Source organism: Mustelus asterias, chromosome 1 (genome assembly GCF_964213995.1).
Source record: "Mustelus asterias chromosome 1, sMusAst1.hap1.1, whole genome shotgun sequence".
Lineage (NCBI taxonomy): Eukaryota > Metazoa > Chordata > Chondrichthyes > Carcharhiniformes > Triakidae > Mustelus > Mustelus asterias.
In genome coordinates this window covers 187117800-187138823 of record NC_135801.1, presented here as the reverse complement: position 1 = coordinate 187138823, position 21024 = coordinate 187117800, and the positions used below count along the sequence as shown (strand labels likewise).

At 46.8% G+C, this 21024-nt stretch overlaps 1 protein-coding gene across 1 annotated transcript in view; it reads right to left on the bottom strand.

Annotated features, from left to right (window-relative positions):
* The window catches only part of adisspb (adipose secreted signaling protein b), a 148001-nt gene that overhangs the window by 31193 nt on the left and 95784 nt on the right, over window positions 1-21024 (bottom strand). Inside the window, exon 4 of the mRNA XM_078224256.1 lies at window positions 8464-8577. Within this exon, the coding sequence (XP_078080382.1) occupies window positions 8464-8577 (114 nt within the window). The remainder of the gene's footprint in view (window positions 1-8463; window positions 8578-21024) is intronic.

The window sequence follows — 21024 nt, the reverse complement described above, 5'->3', positions numbered from 1 at the left end:
GCCACAGTCCAAAGATGTGCAGAATAGGTTAATTGGCGATGCTAAATTGATCAGGGGATTAGCAGGGTAAGTGTGTGGGGTTACAGGAATAGGGCCTCAATGGGATGTGGTCAGCACAGACTCCATGGACCGAATGGCCTCCTTCTGTAATGTAGGGATACTATATCTGCTCTCCTCTAATTCAGCCCCTTTCCGCCTCTCCAACCTCAATTGTTAGTGCCACAAGTGGGTTTACATTTTCTTTATTCATTCGTAGGACATGGGCGTCGCTGGCTGGCCAGCGGTTATTGCCCACCCCTAGTTGCCCTCGAGAAGGTGGTGGTGAGCTGCCTTCTTGAATCACTGCAGTCCACATGTTGAAGGTTGACCCAGAATGCCGTTAGGGAGAGAATTCCAGGATTTTGACCCAGCAACAGTGAAGGAACAGTGATATATTTCCAAGTCAGGATGGTGAGTGGCTTGGAGGGGAACTTGAAGATGCTGGTGTTGCCATGTATCTGCTGCCCTTGTCCTTCTAGATGGAAGTGGTCGTGGGTTTGGAAGGTTGTCTAACATTCTTTGGTGTATTGCTGCAGTGTATCTTGCGGATAGCAGCAAGATAGCAGCAAGATAGATACAAGATAGCTGCTGCTACTGAGCGTCGGTGGCGGAAGGAGTGGATGTGGTTCCAATCAAGCGGGCTGCTTTGTCCTGGATGGTGTCAAGCTTCCCGAGTGCTGTTGGAGCTGCACCCATCCAGGCAAGTGGGGAGCATTCCATCGCACCCTTGACTTGTGCCTTGTAGATGGTGGATAGGCTTTGGGGAGTCAGGAGGTGAGTTACTCGCCGCAGTATTCCTAGCATCTGACCTGCTCTTGCAGCCACTGTGTTTATGTGGTGAGTCCAGTTGAGTTTCTGGTCAATGGTAACACATCAACATTGCAATACTGTGAAAATCCCCAAGTCGCCACACTCCAGCACCTGTTCAGGTACACAGAGGGAGAATTTAGCATGGCCAACGCACCCTAACCAGCAAGTCTTTCGAATTGTGGGAGGAAACCAGAACACCCGGAGGAAACCCACTCAGAGTCATAGAGGTTTACAGCATGGAAATAGGCCCTTCGGCCCAACTTGTCCATGCCGCTCTTTCTTTTTTAAAACCCCTAAGCTAATCCCAATTGCCCGCATTTGGCCCATATCCCTCTATACCCATGGAACTATCGAAATGCTTTTTAAAAAGACAAAATTGTACCCGCCTCTACTACTACCTCTGGCAGCTTGTTTCAGACACTCACCGCCCTCTGTGAAAAAATTGCCCCTCCGGACACTTTTGTATCTCTCCCCTTAAACCTATGCCCTCTAGTTTTAGACTCCCCTACCTTTGGGAAAAGATATCGACTATCTAGCTGATCTGTGCCCCTCATTATTTTATAGACCTCTATAAGATCACCCCTCAGCCTCCTACGCTCCAGAGAAAAAAGTCCCAGTCTCTCCTTATAACTCAATCCATCAAGTCCCAGTAGCATCCAAGTAAATCTTTTCTGCACTCTTTCTAGTTTAATAATATCCTTTCTATAATAGGGTGACCAGAATTGCAGTATTGACAGTATTCCAAGTGTGGCCTTACCAATGTCTTGTACAACTTCTACAAGACGTCCCAACTCCTGTATTCAATATTCTGACTGATGAAACTAAGCATGCCGAATGCCTTCTTCACCACTCTGTCCACCTGTGACTCCACTTTCAAGGAGCTATGAACATGTACGCCTAGATCTCTTTGTTCTGTAACTCTCCCCAACGCCCTACCATTAACTGAGTAAGCCCTGCCCTGGTTCAATCTACCAAAATGCATCACCTCGCATTTATCTAAATTAAACTCCATCTGCCACTCAGACACAGAGAACGTGCAGACTCCGCACAGACAGTGACCCAAGTCAAGAATTGACCCAGGTCCCTGGCGCTGTGAAGCAACAGTGCTAACCACTGTGCCACCGAGCTTCAGACAGCTCTGGCATTCTCCTGCCTTGAGAAGCTCCTTAAAACCTATCGCTCTGACCGAGTCTTTGGTCACTGGCCCCAGTGTTGCCTTAACTGGCTCTGTGTCAAAGCTAATCCTAGCTATGCTCTCACTGAGCACCTTGGGACATTTCACAATGTTAGAGAATCAGTACAAATCCAAGTTATTGTCCCCCTCAATGCTGAGAAAATGCCACGGTGATTTATACCTTGTGACTCACAGCAAAAGAGTGGCAAGGCCGCACTAATCTATTGCACTACTTCCCACACAGGTTGTTTATTGGCCTCTCATGGTTATTGTTCAATAGCTCTGTTACAAGCTGATAAGGCTTTGCGCGGTATTAAAAATGGTGTTGGGGGAGTGACACAGGGCAGATTTCTGCCTTGATAAAAGAAAATCAGTAATCAAATAGAATTCCACAGCGGCTCTGACAAGTGTTGGGCTTCTCTGCAAGCAGGAATAGTCCTATAAAATCGCCTGGTTGTGCAACAATGGCTCACGCTTCACCACGACAGCCGCTGATACTGCCAGATGCATGCTGGGTCTCCATGACCAAACCATCAGAGCATTAAGGCTTTGACTTGGCATGAGCCAGCGCAGGGAATCCCAAAATCGGACCTCATGCCCTTTCATCGTGGGTAGAAGTCATCTTGATTTGATTTATTATTGCTACATGTATTGGCATACAGTGAAAAGTATCATTTTGTGCGCTAAACAGACAAAGCATACCGTTTATAGAGAAGGAAAGGAGAGAGTGCAGAATGTAGTGTTACAGTCACAGCTAGGGTATAGAGAAAGATCAACTGAATGCACGGTAAGTCCATTCAAAAGTCTGATGGCAGCAGGGAAGAAGATGTTCAATTACTAGGGGGAATAGGTTTAAGGTACGAGGGGCAAGTTTTAAGAGATGTACGAGGCAGATTTTTTTTTTTTTACACAGAGTGGTGGGTGCCTGGAACTCGTTGCCGGGGAAGGTAGTGGAAGTGGATATGGTAGTGACTTTTAAGGGGCGTCTTGACAAGTACATGAATGAGATGGGACTAGAGGGATATGGTCCCCGGAAGGGTAGGGGGTTTTGGTTGAGTTGGGCAGCATGGTTGGTGCAGGCTTGGAGGGCCGAAGGGTCTGTTCCTGTGCTGTAATTTTCTTTGTTCTTGAGTCGATTGGTTCGTGACCTCAGACCTTTGTATCTTTTTCCCCAACGGAAGAAGGTGGAAGAGAGAATGTCCGGGGTGCGTGGGGTCCTTAATTATGCTGGCTGCTTTGCCGAGGCAGCAGGAAGTGTAAACAGAATCAATGGGTACTCAGCCGCAGAGCGGGATTAACTTCACTACAAACAGCACGCAAAGGACGACTGACGAGAGTGGTACAGAATGGGGAACGCGCGTTGTGTGGAGAGACTGGGGAAGTGGAGCTTGTTCTCCTCAGGTCAGTGAAGATTGAGAGAGATTTATCGGAGGTGTTCAAAACCTTAAAAAGGGGATGGGCTAGAGTAAGGAAGATGAAACTGGCACCAGTGGCAGAGGGATCGATTACCAGAGGATTGATTAGCAAAAGGGGCAGAGATGACGGGTAGAGACAATTTTTTTTAATACACGCGTGTTTTATGATGTGGCATGCAAAGGTGGTGCAAGTAGATTTAACTGCAACTTTCAAAAGATAGAACAGTGGGATTGTCGTCGGTCAGGCTTGATGGGCCGAATGGCCTCCTTTTGCACCGTAGAGTTTCTGTGACCCTATTATATGACCACAAGGAGGAGGAGGTAGAGATGTCAGCTTTGGACTGGGGTGGGCACAGTAAGAAGTCTCACAACACCAGGTTAAAGTCCAACAGGTTTATTTGGAATCATGAGCTTTCAGAGGGCTGCTCCTTCATCAGGTGAGTGGAGGTTAGTTCACAAACACAGCGCATATTGTGTTTTTTGCCATAAGCTATGTTTGTGAACTAACCTCCACTCACCTGATGAAGGAGCAGCGCTCCAAAAGCTCTTGATTCCAAATAAACCTGTTGGACTTTAACCTGGTGTTGTGAGACTTCTTACAAGAAACAGGGGAAGGGGTGGACCACAAGGCCTATTGAGCCTGCTCCGCCATTCAATACGGTCATAAGACCATAAGACCATAAGACATAGGAGCGGAAGTAAGGCCATTCGGCCCATCGAGTCCACTCCACCATTCAATCATGGTTGATTTCAACTCCATTTACCCGCTCTCTCCCCATAGCCCTTAATTCCTCGAGAAATCAAGAATTTATCAATTTCTGTCTTGAAGACGCTCAACGTCTCGGCCTCCACAGCCCTCTGTGGCAATGAATTCCACAGACCTACCACCCTCTGGCTGAAGAAATTTCTCCTCATCTCTGTTCTAAAGTGACTCCCTTTTATTCTAAGGCTGTGCCCCTGCGTCCTAGTCTCCCCTGCTAATGGAAACAACTTCCCTACGTCCATCCTATCTAAGCCGTTCATTATCTTGTAAGTTTCTATCAGATCTCCCCTCAACCTCCTAAACTCCAATGAATATAATCCCACGATCCTCAGACGTTCATCGTATGTCAGGCCTACCATTCCTGGGATCATCCGTGTGAATCTCCGCTGGACCCGCTCCAGTGCCAGTATGTCCTTCCTGAGGTGTGGGGCCCAAAATTGCTCACAGTACTCCAAATGGGGCCTAACCAGTGCTTTATAAAGCCTCAGCCCTGCTTTTGTATTCCAAGCCTCTTGAGATAAATGACAACATTACATTTGCTTTCTTAATTACGGACTCAACCTGCAAGTTTACCTTTAGAGAATCCTGGACTAGGACTCCCAAGTCCCTTTGCACTTTAGCATTATGAATTTTGTCACCGTTTAGAAAATAGTCCATGCCTCTATTCTTTTTTCCAAAGTGCAAGACCTCGCACTTGCCCACGTTGAATTTCATCAGCCACTTCTTGGACCACTCTCCTAAACTGTCTAAATCTTTCTGCAGCCTCCCCACCTCCTCAATACTACCTGCCCCTCCACCTATCTTTGTATCATCGGCAAACTTGGCCAGAATGCCCCCAGTCCCGTCATCTAGATCGTTAATATATAAAGAGAACAGCTGTGGCCCCAACACTGAACCCTGCGGGACACCACTGGTCACCGGTCATGGCTGATCTGGGGCTTCAACTTCATTTTCCCTTAATTTCCCCGAGAGCCCAGAAATCTATCCCTGCTTTAAACATATTGAAATGTAATTGGATAAGTATCCGAAGGAAATAAAGTTTCAGAGCTCTGGGCAAAAGCAGGGAAGTGGGACAAATTGGAAAACTCTGTCAAAGAGCCAGCGCAGGTTCAATGGGTCTCTTGCTGTGATACTTGGTTTAAGAAAGAGGCTTACCACAACCTTCTGGAGGGTAGCTAGGGGTGCAAATAAATGTTCTGTCTTGCCCACATCCCGAGAATGGGAATAAGGAGAAAGAATCAATACAGTTTACCAAGGTTTCTTTTTTGAAAAGTTGCCATGGGTCAACGCTTTACTGGTGTGAGAGGAATGGCAGAAGAACTCTTCCTGCATTTTGGACACCCATTTCAGAATGGAAAACTCCCAATTCCATCCAGAGCAAACTCTTCTGCCTTGTCCTATTCAGGGCTACTAAAAACAACCCATTAGTCAATTGTCTCATTGCTGAACTGCTAGTTATTTTTGCTATCTGGGTTACACATGGCACAAACGAAGTTTATTGCTCACTTCTAGCAGCCTCTCCATTCTTGTCCAGCTGGGCAGAACTGTACTCAACCGCTTCATTCCTATTTATTAAAATGGAGTCAGAATGTCACGTGTAATGGCTTCTCTTCCCACTCTTGCATTGTTGCTTCTGGGATCTCCCAAGGCACGATCACTGGTCCCCTCCTTGAACTACTGAAACCCTATAGTGCAGAAAGAGGCCATTCGGCCCATCAAGTCTACACCAACTCTCCAAAAGAAGACCCCACCCAGGCACTCCCCTCCGCCTTATCCCCGTAACCCCACATATTTACCATGACTAATCCACCTAACCTACACATCTTTGGACACCAAAGGGGCAATTTAGCATGGCTAACAGACCTAACAGCACATGTTTCGGACTGTGGTAGGAAACCAGAGCACCCGGAGGGAACCCACGCAGACATGGGGAGAACGTGCAAACTCCACACAGACAGTGACCCAAGGCCAGAATTGAACCCAGGTCCCTGGCGCTGTGCGACCACTGTGCTGCCCAATTTCTCATCTACATGTTGCCCTTCAGTGACACCATCTGAAAGCACAGCATCATGTTTCACATGTCCACTGGCACCCAGCTCAATCTCATCACCACCTCTCTTGACTTCTCCACCATTGCTGAATTATCAAAAGTTAAAAATTAAAAGTTTATTTATTAGTGTCACATTAACACTGCAATGAAGTAACTGTGAAAATCCCCTAGTTGCCTCACTCAGGCGCCTGTTCGGGTACATTGGAGGGAGAATTTAGCATGGCCAATGCACCTAACCAGCACGTCTTTCAGACTCTGGGAGGAAACCCACGCAGACATGGGGAGAACATGCCGACTCCGTGCAGACAGTGGCCCAAGCTGGGAAGCGAAAACGGCTCCCTGGCGCTGTGAGGCAGCAGTGCTAACCACTGTGCCACCTGGCTGCTTGTCCAACATCCAGTACTGAATGAGTAGAAATTTCCTCCGAACGATGTTGGAAAGAATGAAAGCCACTGTTTTCAGTCCCTGCTACAAACTCTGCTCCCTTTGACAAGGTACCACCATGGTAGGTTGTTGCATAAGGTTAAATCTCATGGGATCCAGGGTGAGGTAGCCAATTGGATACAAAATTGGCTTAACGACAGAAGACAGAGGGTGGTTGTGGAGGGTTGTTTTTCAAACTGGAGGCCTGCGACCAGCGGTGTGCCTCAGGGATCAGCTATTGAGTTGGATGATCTGCCATGATCAAAATGAATGGTGGAGCAGACCTGAAGGGCCGAATGGTCTTCTCCCACTCCTATTTTCTATGTTAACTTGCACCAAGTCCCATCCACCTATCACCCTGTGTGCTCACTCACCTACATTAGCTCCCCTTCAAGCAATATCTTGAATTCAAAAGTCTCATCTTTGGCCCCTCAAGTGCCTTGTCCCTCCCTATCTTTGCAATCTCCTCCGGCCCTACAATCCTCGGAGATATCTGCACTCCTCTAATGCTGTCCTCCTGAGCATCCCCAATTTTAAACACTCCCCCATCAACAATGGGCCAATCTTTCAGCTGCCTGGACCCTAGACTTTGGAATTCCATAGAGTCAATCCCATTCTGCCAGGTGCCGCAAATAAGCATGTCTGCGTGGGTTTCCTCCGGGTGCTCCGGTTTCCTCCCACGCTCCAAAGATGTGCGGGTTAGGTGGATTGGCCAATGTAAATTATCCCTTAGTACCCAAAGATGTGCAGGTTAGGTGGATTAGCCATGTGTGGGTTACAGGGATAAGATGCTCTGTTGGGTTGAATGGCCGCCCTCTGCACTATACGGATTCCATGAGCAAAGTGTTTGGGGCCTTCCGCTCCTGGTATAGCCTCAGGTATGGAATACCAAGGAAAACCATCTCGTAGAACCTCCAGCTGCCTGGCTGAACCACCCAGCTTGACCCACGGTCAGTGCTCATGCCTCGCTCATTTACATTCAGCACTCTGTGTTCAGACAAAGCCATTTTATAAAAGGTGATGATAACCACAGCAGTGAGAGTAAGACACACACTGCAGTACATACGACAGCAGCAGCAGCACAGATCAAACAGTGTTGCTGGCCACACAGACCGTGCCGTCTATTTGTCTTTCTGCCAATTGGCATTTGTGCCGCAACATTTCTCTTCAGTTGTTGTGTCTGTGGGTTTGTTGAGTGTTTGGCTTGAGGGGAGTTTCAAGGCTGCATGGTTGTTGATCGCGTGTGGCACATTTTTCAGCCAAAGGCCTAAATTACTAGAGGGCATAGGTTTAAGGTGCAAGGGTCAAGGTTTAAAGGGAGATGTACGAGGCAATGGGTGCTTGGAACTCGTTGCCGGGGGAGGTAGTGGAAGCAGATACAATGGCGACTTTTAAGGGGGCGTCTGGACAAATACATGAATAGGATGGGAATAGAGGGATATGGTCCCCGGAAGGTAGGGTTTTTTTAGATCAGTCGGGCAGCATGGTCGGTGCAGGCTTGGAGGGTTGAAGAGCCTGTTCCTGTGCTGTAATTTTCTTTGTTCTAGAACATTACACATAACTTTCACTGCGCAGTTCAAATAAAAAGCAGCAAAGCCCTGAACATTCCTCACATGCCCAGCATTGCCCACATGCACAACAAAAACAAAGTGCTGGAAAATCTCAGCAGGACTGACAGCATCTGTGGGGAGAGAATAGAGCCAACATTTCGATTCTGGATGACCGTTCGTCAGAGTTGTGCAACATGCCCCACCTCAGGGAGGAAGAGGAGAAAGAGCACCGCACTTACCCAGGACTCGTGCTTGCAATGTAACTTTTACAGAGGCACTCTTATTGATCACGACCATTTCCTCTCTGATAACCCCTTCCTTGTGGGCAATGTACTCACACTTAACTCGGTAACCTGTGGGGGAGGAGAGAAAGGTCATTACACTCTTAGAAAGGTCAAGCAAAGCCTAAGGAAGCACAAGACCCAGAAAAGCAGCATATTATTTAAATGGAGAGAGCTTGCAGAACTGTTGAGGTAGAGGGGGATCTGGGCGCCCTGGTACATGAATAAAGGTTAGTGTGCAGGTACAGCAATTCATCGGGAAGGCAAATTTAAGGAGTTAGACAGATTTTTTATTGGTAAAGAGTTGAAGGGTTATGGGAAGAAGGCAGGAAAATGGGGATGAGGAGCATATCACCCATGGCCGAATGGATCATGGAGCGCACTCGAAGGGCCAAATGCCTATTTCTTCTCCTATATCTTATGAACTTATGTGAGATCCAGAGAGAAGAAAGAATCCACCTTTGAACTGTGGGAGGAAACCGGAGCACCTGAAGGAAACTCATGTAGAGACGGGGAGATTGTGCATCCACCGCACTTTGGGGTAGTTAATTCCACAGATTTACAATGCATTAGAAGAAGTAGTTTTGCCTCAACTCAGTTTTAAATTTGCTACCCCTTATCCTAAGACTATGACCTTTCATCCTGGAATGCCTCAAGAGGAAGCATCCACTCCATGTCTACTTTATCATCTTGTATACCTCAATTTGATCTCCCCTCATTCTTCTAAATTCCAGAGAATATAGGCCTAAACTGCTCAATCTCTTTTCATACGACAAGCCCCACATCTCTGGAATCAATCTAGTGAATCTCCTCTGAACTGCTTCCAATGCCACTACAACTTTCCTCAAATAAGGGGGCCAAAACTGTGCACAATAATTGGTGCGGCCTCACCAATGCTTTGTATAGTTGCAACAATACTTCCTTACCTTTATATTCTATTCCTTTAGCTATAAATGCCAACATTCTAATCACTTTCTTTATTATTTGCTGTATCTGCATGTTAATTTTCTGTGACTCATGAACGAGGACACCCAGATCCCTCTGCACTGGAGCACCCCAACGTCTCTCCCCATTTAGATAAAAAGTCACCCTCCCATTTTTGAGACCAAAATGCATGACCTCACACTTAACCACGTTAAACTCCATTTGCCATCTTTTGGCTCACTCTCCTAAACTATCTATATCCATTTGTAGGGTTATTTCCTCATTGCAATTTATAGTCCTGCCTATTTTTGTGTCACCTGCAAAAATAATTTCTTTCTGAAGAGTCACTCTGTCCATCAAGCCAACTGCTTCCGCAGATCCTGACCCAACCTCCTCCTCCTTTATCCTTTTCTTATTCTTGAGCCCCAAAAGGTATGAGTGACTTGACTCATTAAGCTAAAGTTTTACCAGGCTGATTCCTGGGATGACAGGTCTATCATATGAGGAGAGACTAAGTCAGTTAGGATTATATTCACTGGAGTTTAGAAGAGTGAGAAATCTCAGAAACTTATAAAACTCTAACAGGGTTAGACAGGATAGATTCAGAAAGAATGTTCTCGATGGTGGAGGAATTCAAAACTAGGGGTCATAGGTTGAGGATAAGGGCTAAACCTTTTAGGAAACTCATTCGTGGGACAAAGAACGACTAAGAAAGCGATAAAGAAAGGAAAGATAGGTTATGAAGCTCGGCTAGCTCTAAATATAAAAAATGATAGTAAAAGCTTTTACAAATATATAAAAAGGAATAGAGTGGCAAGAGTGAATGTTAGACCCTTGGAGGACGAGAGGGGGGATTTAATAGTGGGAAATGAGGAAATGGCTGAAACTTTAAATAAGTTTTTTGTGTCGGTCTTCTCGGTGGAAGACACAAATAGTTTACCGAATATTAACGATAGAGGGTTGGTAGGAGGAGAGGTACTCAATACAATTAACGTTACCAGGGAGGCAGTGCTTGGTAGATTAACGGGACTGAAGGTGGACAAGTCCCCGGGCCCGGATGGAATGCATCCCAGGGTACTGAAAGAAATGCCAGAGGCAATAGCGGATGCGTTAGTGATTATTTATCAAAATTCGTTGGATTCTGGGGTAGTGCCGGCGGATTGGAAAATGGCTAATGTTACGCCGCTGTTTAAAAAAGGAAATAGACAAAAGGCGGGTAACTACAGGCCGGTTAGCTTAACGTCTGTAGTTGGGAAAATGCTGGAATCCATCATTAAAGAAGAAATAGCAGGCCATCTGGATAAAAATGGTTCGATTAAGCAGACGCAGCATGGATTCATGAGGGGGAAGTCGTGCTTGACGAACTTGTTGGATTTTTATGAAGATGTGACTAGTGCGGTTGACGGAGGGGAACCGGTGGATGTGGTGTTTTTGGATTTCCAAAAGGCCTTTGATAAGGTGCCTCACAAAAAGTTGAAGAAGAAGATTGGGTCACACGGAGTTAGGGGTAGGGTGTTAGCGTGGATTGGGGATTGGCTATCCGACAGGAAGCAGAGAGTCGGAATAAATGGGTGCTTTTCTGGTTGGCAGATGGTAACTAGTGGCGTGCCGCAGGGATCGGTACTGGGGCCTCAACTATTTACCATTTACATAGACGATCTGGAGGAGGGGACTGAGTGGAGGGTAACAAAGTTTGCAGATGACACAAAGATAAGTGGAAAAGTGAATCGTGTGGAGGGCGTAAAAGGTCTGCAGAGAGATTTGGACAGGCTGAGTGAGTGGGCGAGGATCTGGCAGATGGAGTATAACGTTGACAAATGCAAGGTTATTCACTTTGGAGGAAATAATAGCAAATTGGATTATCTAAATGGAAAAAAATTACAACATGCTACTGTGCAAAGGGACCTGGGGGTCCTTGTGCATGAGACGCAAAAACCCAGTCTGCAGGTGCAACATGTGATCAAGAAGGCAAATGGGATGTTGGCCTATATCGCAAGGGGGATAGAATACAAAAGCAGAGATGTCTTGCTGCATCTGTACAGGGCATTGGTGAGGCCGCAGCTGGAATACTGTGTGCAGTATTGGTCCCCTTATTTGCGGAAGGATATATTGGCCTTGGAGGGAGTGCAGAGAAGGTTCACCAGGTTGATACCAGAGATGAGGGGTGTTGATTGGGAGGAGAGTCTGAGCAGATTGGGTTTGTACTCGTTGGAATTTAGAAGGCTGAGGGGGGATCTTATAGAGACCTATAAGATAATGAAGGGGCTGGATAGGGTAGAGGTGGAGAGATTCTTTCCACTTAGAAAGGAAACTAGAACTAGAGGGCACAGCCTCAAAATAAAGGGGGGTCAGTTTAGGACAAAGTTGAGGAGGAACCTCTTCTCTCAGAGGGTGGTGAATCTCTGGAATTCTCTGCCCACTGGAGTGGTGGAGGCTACCTCGTTGAATATGTTTAAATCACGGATAGATGGATTCCTGATCAGTAAGGGAATTAGGGGTTATGGGGATCAGGCGGGCAAGTGGAACTGATCCACTTCAGATCAGCCATGATCTTATTGAATGGCAGGGCAGGCTCGAGGGGCTAGATGGCCTACTCCTGCTCCTTCTTATGTTCTTATTGGCTGGCCAGCATTTATTGTGAGAAGTCTCACAACAGCAGGTTAAAGTCCAACGTTGGACTTTAACCTGGTGTTGTGAGACTTCTTACTGTGCTTACCCCAGTCCAACGCCGGCATCTCCACATCAGCATTTATTGCCCATCCCTAGTTGCTCTTGGAGGGCAGCTGAAAGTCAACCACATTGTTGCAGCTCTGGAGTCACATGTAGGCCAGACCAGGTAAGGACAGCAGAATTCTTTCTCTGAAGTTCATTGGTAAGGTGAGGAGAAAGTTCTTCGCCCAGAGAGTGGTGAATGTGTGGAATTTATTATCACAGAATGTAGTTGAGGCAAAAACATTGTGTGATTTCAGGAAGAAATTCGATATAACTCTTGGGGTTTAAGGAATCAAGGGATGTGGGGGGGTGGGGGGTGAGGAAGGGTGGGATCAGGATATTGAATTTGATGATCCGCCATGATCAAAATGAATGGCGGAGAAGGCTTGATGGGCCGAATGGCCTACTTCTGCTTCTATTTTCTATGTTTCTATGAGAAGAATCTACTCGACATGATGGTCAGTCCAACACGGCAATGTTAGTAAAATTGAAAGAAATGAAGCAAAACTTCCAAATGATTGAAGTCTAATCCCTTTGGAATAAAGAGCAACACTCCACTCACCATTTTTAATTTATTCCTGAACACATGCACTAGCTGCTAGTGTTTAGTGTCCTCAGTGATTGACATACAGACATGTGGAGAATTATTATGATGTGGAGATGCCGGCGTTGGACTGGGGTAAACACAGTAAGAAGTTTAACAACACCAGGTTAAAGTCCAACAGGTTTATTTGGTAGCAAAAGCCACACAAGCTTTTGGAGCTCCAAGCCCCTTCTTCAGGTGAGTGGGAATTCTGTTCACAAACAGAGCATATAAAGACACAAACTCAATTGGCAGGTAAATTGAGTTTGTGTCTTTATATGCTCTGTCTGTGAACAGAATTCCCACTCACCTGAAGAAGGGGCTTGGAGCTCCAAAAGCTTGTGTGGCTTTTGCTACCAAATAAACCTGTTGGACTTTAACCTGGTGTTGTTAAACATCTTACTGAGAATTATTATTCCAGTGATGTTGCTTTTCCATTACTGGATTGGGTTAAAAGTCAGCCCTGGTTAATAATAAGAAAATCTCTCCACTTTATCCACTGTCAAGTGTGCATCACAGAACAATACAGCACAGGAACAGGCCCTTCGACCCACGATGTTGTGCCGAACATGACGCCAAATTAAACTAATCCCTTCTCGGCCTTTTGGCTAAGATTAAGTGTAGTTATGCGGATGCTGCACTTGGTCGTGGCCATTGGGTTGCATTTAAGCTTCATATGTTTCATATGAAGCAATTTTTAAAAACGGTATCTCGGCCTTTTGGCTAAGATGCAAATGAGATCAAGCCTGGGGGGGGGCGGAGACATCTGCCTACTCCAATCAGCTTGGCTCATGCAGATCAGGCCCAGGACAGGGTAGAGGATTGCATGCCCTGTCTTGTCAGCCTGGATCGGAAATGTCTCAACTTGTTGAGACTCTGAATTGGACTTGATTTGACTGAATTGGAAAAATATTTAAAAAAAATTTTTTTTTAAATCCCTTCTGCCTTCCCTTGGTCCATATCCCTCTATACATTGCATATTCATGTGCTTATCTAAAAGCCCCTTAAACACCTCTATCATATCTGCCTGCATCACCACCCCTAGCAGCGCATTCTAGACACTGACCATTGTGTAAAACCCTTCATATCTCATTTGATCTTTCCTCCTCTCGCTTTAAGTGCATGCCCCCTAGTATTAGACATTTCAACTCTGGGCAAATGATTCTGACTGTCAATGCCTATCTGTGCCTCTCAATTTTATAGACTTCTATCAGGTCTCCCCTCAGCCTCCGCCGCTCCAAAGAAAAGAACCCTAGTTTGTCCAGTCTCTCCTGATAGCTCATACACCCTAATCCAGGCAGCATCTTGGTAAACCCCTTCTGCACCCTCTCCAAAGCTGCCATATCCTTCCTGCAACCAGAATTGAACGCAATACTTTAAGTGCAGCCGAAGCAAACTTTTATAAAGCTGCAACATGTTACATGAATCCAATTCCGAGAGTGCACGGAACAACAAATTCAATTTTGGCATTGATGACTTTATTTAAAGTTTACAGTTTAAGATTTATTTTGCAGAGGGGAGGGGAGGGGAGACAAGATTTTAGCCAGAACTTTACAGGCCCGCACGCCTGATTGCTGGGGCTGGCGAGGCTCGAAGAACGGCATTCTCCATTGGCCTCGGGCGGGATTGTACGAACCTCGGGCGGACGTGCCGGTAAAATTCCGCTCTTTTTTTCCCAAAGCTGCAGAGAGTTATGATTTGTAAAGGTGCTGGAAGCAAATTCAATAGTAACTTTCAAAAGGGTATGGAGTGAATACTGGAAAAGGAAAGATTCACAAGGCTGTGGGGAAAAAGCAAGTGGTGGGGCAAGACAAATTGGATAGTTCTTTCAGAGAGCCGACACAGGCACCATGGGCCAACTGGCCTCCTTCTGTGCTCTAAGATACGGTGGTGAAAGCACATATTAAAAGGGGTATGTAATTCATCGAAAAATGACCGGGAAGCTTTGACAGTCACTCAACAATAAAAAGGGAGACGTGTTGCTGAAGCTTTTGATCTTGAACTCATGAGGACAAATGCAAGAATGCCCAATTTCAAACAATCACCAGCAATTTATACTGGAAGCAACTCAATTGCTGTGATCGTGGCATTGTTGCATTTGTCCTGATGAGTACAAGATGAAAAGCTTCAGCAGCATTTCTCTTTTCAGCGATGTTCAAGTTCTGTACTACCCAGTAACAGTTATAGAAAATTACACTGTCACAATTATCAAACATCAATATACCTCCTCACCTTTGAAAATAATTAACGTTAAAAACCCCTAAAGTTTCTGTTGTTTGGAGCTGGCTAGCTTAAAACACGTGGGACTCCATCTTCTGTCTAACTGGGGTCAGCCGTGGCTCAGTCAGTTCCGTTTTCGCCCTGGTGCTACAAAGTTGCGGGTTCAAGTCCCACTCCAAGAGCAAGTCATCTCAGCAGACAACTCCAGTGCAGCGCTAAGGAAGTGCAGCACTGTTGGAGGTGCCGATACAGAAGACCATAAGATATAGGAGCAGAGTTAGGCCATTCAGCCCATCAAGTCCACTCCGCCATTCGATCATGGTTAATATGCCTCCCAATCCCATTCTCCCGCCCTTTTCCCCTTACCAATTAAGAAACTGTCTGCCTTAAATACACTCAATGACCTGGCCCTCACAGCCTTCTGTGGCAATGAATTCCCGAGATTCACCACCCTCTGGCTGAAGAAATTCCTCCTCACCCCAGTTCTAAAGGGTTGTCCCTTTACTCTGAAGCTGTGCCCTCTGATCCTAATCTCTCCTACTAATGGAAACATCGTCCCCATGTCCACTCTATCCAAACCTTTCAGTATTCTGTAAATTCCAATAAGATTCCTCCCTCATCCTTCTAAACTCCATTGCGTACAGACCCAGAGTCCTCAAACACTCCTCACACATTAAACGGACTTGCCTTTTCAGGTGGATGGTAAAGGTAAGAATTCAAAGGAGGGCAAGGGTGTTCTCCCTGGCCAATATTTCTCCCCCACCATAACAGATTAACTGGAGATTGTCTCTGATGCACCATCAATCGAGCAAAGACTAGTTTGTATGCAAGAACAAATAGGCTTTTATTAGCAAAAGACTTGGAGCACACCCATGCCGATGAACTGGTCCAGACTGAGGCAGGGTGGTGGGGAGCAGTCGCCTTTATACCTGGACCATGGTGGGGGGGGGGCGGGTCTCAGGTAGGGCCGGCAGGGATGTGTCCACGCATATACAGGTAACAAGCTGAGAGTGGTTTACCACGGTCTCCCTGCTCTTTGTGGGTGCTCATTGTGCGCAAACCACCTGCTCGCATTGCCGACATGACATCAACGACTAGAATCCATTGGCTGAGAAACATTTTGGGGTCCTTGGAGAGCGTGAATTGCAAACTAGAAATCCTGTAATTTCTTTCTCCCCTGACACAAGTGAGAACATGTAAAGTTACTCCTAATTGCCAGCATACAAGCAATGATTATTTCTTCATGGTCAAAGAAGATTTCATTTATCTGTGAGTGGTTAAAACACTTTCAGAAGTGTCCTTGAAAACCTCCATGGATAAAGCTAACACTGCACTCCGTTGCTTAGCGACACTCTCTATCCAAGGGACTATTATTCTACTGCTTTGCAAAGAATTAAGTGACAATCACCAACTTCGCCGTGAAAAGCAGAATTTTAGCTTCCCCAAGGGCTTGCTTTTAATTTTATTAATTTGTGGGACATGGGCGTCGCTGGCTAGGCCAACATTTATTGCTCATCCCTAGTTGCCCTTGAGAAGGTGGTGGTGAGCTGGCTTCCTGAATCGCTGCAGTCCACGTGCTGTGGGTTGACCCACAATGCCGTTTGGGAGGGAATTCCAGGATTCTGACCCAGCGACAGCGAAGGAACAGCGATATATTTCTAAGTCAGGATGGTGAGTGGCTTGGAGGGGGACTTGCAGGTGGTGGTGTTCCCATGTATCTGCTGCCCTTGTCCTTCTAGATGGAAGTAGCCAGGGGTTTGGAATGTGCTGCCTAAGGATCTTTGGTGAATTGCTGCAGTGCATCTTGTACATAGTACACACTGCTGCTACTGAGTGTTACTGGTGGAGAGAGTGGATGTGGTGGGTGGCACGGTGGCAGTGGTTGGCACTGCTACCTTCGCACCCGGGACCCCAGGTTCGATTCCCGGCTTGGGTCACTGTCTGTGGGGAGTCTGCATGTTCCCCCCCCCGTCTGCGTGGGTTTCCACCTGTTGCTCTGGTTTCAAAGAACAAAGAAAATTACTGTACAGGAACAGGCCCTTTGGTCCTCCAAGCCTGCACCAACCATGCTTTCCTCCCACAGTCCGAAGGATGTACTGGTTAGGTGGATTGGCCATGCTAAATTCTCCCTCGGTGTACCCAAACAGGCGCCGGGGAGTGGCAACTTTCACAGTAACTTCATTGCAGTGTTAATGTGAGCCTAGTTATGACACTAATAAATAAACTTTAAAAGAAAAACATCAAGCGGGCTGCTTTGTCCTAGATGGTGTCAAGCTTCTCGAGTGCTGTTGGAGTTGCACCCATCCAGGCAAGTGGGGAGTATTCCATCACACTCCTCCTTTGTGCCTTGTAGATGGTAAATAGGCTTTGGGGAGTCAGGAGGCGAGTTACTCACCGCAGTATTCCTAGCTTCTGACCTGCTCTTGTAGCCACCGAGTTTATGTGGTAAGTCCAGTTGAGTTTCTGGTCAATGGTAACACCATGGATGTTGACAGTGGGGGATTCAGTGATGGTTACACCACTGAATTGGCAATGCAGAGTCCAGCACTGGGCTAACTCACACAAAACTGAAAGAATCCAGGTTTGGGTTCCAGTCAGTGGCATAGTGGTATTGTCACTGGGCTAGTAATCCAGAGACCCAGGGGAATTCTCTGGGGGCCTGGGTTTGAATCCTGCCACGGCACATGGTGAAATCTGAATTAAGTAAAAATCTGGAATTGAAAGTCTACTGATGACCATGAAACCATTGTTGATTGTTGCAAAAACCCATCTGGTTCACTAATGTCCCTTAGGGAAGGAAATCTGCCACCCTTACCCGGTCTGGCCTACATGTGACTCCAGAGCCACAGCAAAGTAGTTGAGTCTTAATTGCCCTCAGGGATGGGCAATAAATGCTGACCCAGCCAGTGACGCCCATACCCCATGAATGAATAAAAGTCAACAAGTGTAACCTAGAGGAGGTCAGGGGATCCAAGGCTCGAGCCTCCCGGGGGATCACCAGCCAATGCTCTTCCTCCTGGATCCATTAGGTCCGAGCTCCCGTGCACTTGTCCTTACCTCAGTCTCAGATAATTAAGAATGAGGTGGAAGAAGCTCACCCTTCAAAACAGAGGTCTTTTGAAGGACGATTTATGAGTTTGGGGGATGGGCAAGGGAGGCACGGAAATGAGGAGAGGAGATAAAAGAGAGAGAGAGAGAGAGGATAGGGCAAGAGAAAAAGAGAGATTAGGTAAGGGAGAGGGGAGTAGGGAAAGAGTGGAAATTAAGGGAGAAAAGGGGGAGGGAAGAGCAGAAAAGATCAAGAATGAAGATGGATTAGGAGTAGATTGGAATGGAGATAAGCACAAGAGCATGAGAAAGAGCGTGCGAGAGAGAGAGAGAGAGAGGGGAGATCACGCAGAGAGGAAAGATAAACAGATTTTGAAGATTTGTTTCGCTCAGCTATTTGGATTCGCGCTGCAGATCAGATGAAAGGAAAGCCAAGTATTTGTTCAATTGCTTCAGGATTGATTCCCAGTTGGAACATAGCTCAATATTCCTCTCACTCACTTTCTGGTCTCATTTAAAAATCAGACTGTGTGTCATAGACAGTGTAAGCTTATTTGGGCGAGATTATTTTTGTGAAATGATGTCGACAGTTACCTTGCTCAACCAGACCAGGGAATGCTAACAGTGACACATAACTCATCTCGGTAACTCTGGGCAGGATTTCCCCACTTTGGGTCAGGACCCTGTCAATGGCAGTGAGTAAGAAGTCTCACAACACCAGGTTAAAGTCCAACAGGTTTATTTGGTAGCAAATACCATAAGCTTTCGGAGCTTGCTGCTCCTTCGTCAGATGGAGTGGTCTCTGTTCTCAAACAGGGCACAGACACAGAAATCAAATTACAGAATACTGATTAGAATGCAAATCTCTACAGCCAGCCAGGTCTTAAATGTACAGACAATGTGGGTGGAGGGAGCATTCAACACCAGAAAGGACTACGGATCACGAAACATCTCCACATCATGGCAGTGAGTGCCAGCCCTGACCCCCTCAGGACAAGACACCCAACAACAATACTGGCAAATTGGTCAACTCGTGACCAGAGAACAGCGGGGGAGCGACATCCCACCCAGGCATGCGTCCATGGAGAGGTCACTCCACTGACCCACTAGTGTGGACCTATTTTGGGGGGGTGGGGGGGGGGGGCGGCACGGTGGCACAGTGGTTAGCACTATTGCCTCATGGCTTTAGAGACCCGGGTTCAATTCTGGCCTTAGGTGACCATGTGGAGTCTGCACGTCCTCCGTGTCTGCATGGGTTTCCTCCGGGTGTTCCAGTTTCCTCCCACAGTACATGGATGTGTAGGTTAGGTGGATTGGCCATGCTAAATTGCCTCTTAGTGTCCAGAGATGTATAGGCAAGATAGAAGAGCTATGATAAAATGTGATGGGTTACAGGGGTAGGGTGGGGGATACCTACTGGCAAAGGTACTCTGTCAGAGTCGATGGGCCAAATGGCTTCCTTCTGCATTGTTGGGATTCTATGATTCCACATGGTCACCCAAGGCTGGAATTGAACCCGGGTCTCTGGGGCTGTGAGGCAGTAGTGCTAACCACTGTGCCCCCTAATAGGTGCACGTCAGTGGGTCACTGGAGTGACCTCTCCAGTAGTGGACAGGAGGATGGATGTTAAGGCATTGGAGGGAGTCTGGAAAAAATTCATGAGAATGGATCCAGAGATGAGGAACTGAAAAGTTTTTAAAACTTTAAAGAATGGCGGCGCAGTCTCGAAGGGCCGAATAGCCTACTCTTGCTTCTAGTTTCTAGGTTTCTATGTACCAGGTTACAGTGAGAAGATGGCCTTGTGCGAATTCCTCATTTGGAGAGACAGCGCAGACACGATGGGCTGAATGGCCTCTTTCTGCACTGTTACCAGTCTGCAAATCTGTGATGTTGCCTCTGGTTCTTACACCAATCACAAGCATCATAGAATCCTTACAGTGCAGAAGGAGGCCATTCAGCCCACCAAGTCTGCACCAATCACAATCCCACCCAGGCCCTATCCTCATACCCCATGCATTTATCCCAGCTAGTCCCCCTGACACTAAGGGCAATTTAGCATGGTCAATCCACCTAACCAGCACATCTTTGGACTGTGGGAGGAAACCGGAGCACCCGGAGGAAACCCACACAGAGAACATGCAGACTCCTCACAGACAGTGACCCGAGGCGAGAATTGAACCTGGCTCCCTGGTGCTGTGAAGCAGCAGTGCTAACCAGTGTGCCATCCACTTGAAAGGGATCTTAACTCCTACTGAAGAAAAAGATGAACCAACTTCAGGTAAATGTTCGGGAGCATAGAGGGGGCAGAGTCGGGTTCATGTCACAGGCTTCAGCAGCAGAAACATAGGAAATAGGTGGGGTAGGCCATTCAGCCCTTCAAACCTGCTCGGCCATTCATTATGATCATGACTGTTCCTCTATCACAAGGCCATACTCCCACTCTCTCCCCACACCCCCCGGACACCTTTAGAGTCTAGAAATCTATTTCCTTCTTAAATATATTCAGTGACTAGGCCTCCACAATCTTCAGTGGTAGAAAATTCCATAGGATCATCACCCTCAGTGAAGAGATTTCTCCTCATCTCAGTCCTCAATGGCCTTCACTGCATCCTGAGGGTGTGACCCCTTATTCTAGATACCACCCCGATCCCCCCAGCCAGAGAAACAACCTCCCTGCATCCATTCCTTCAAACTTTTATATGCACCAGTGAGATCCCCCTTCATCCTTCGAGATTCCAGCGAACACAGGCCCAGTCGACCCAATCTCTTCTCATGACACAATCCTGGCATCCCAAGAATCAGGCTGGTGAGCAAGATTTCATTTTTGTGACTGATCTTTATTAGTAAAGCATCTCTTGGCTTTCAAACCCTAACCTCTGACAGACTCGGAAGTCTTGTGGAAGACATGACGACAAAACAAGCTACAAGGGTGAAGGTGAGTCGGCAATAACGCACCCCTCCCCAATAAGCTCAACGCATTCTATGCCCGTTTTGAGCAGGAGGTCAGTGAAAGGACACCTTACACCCCGGAA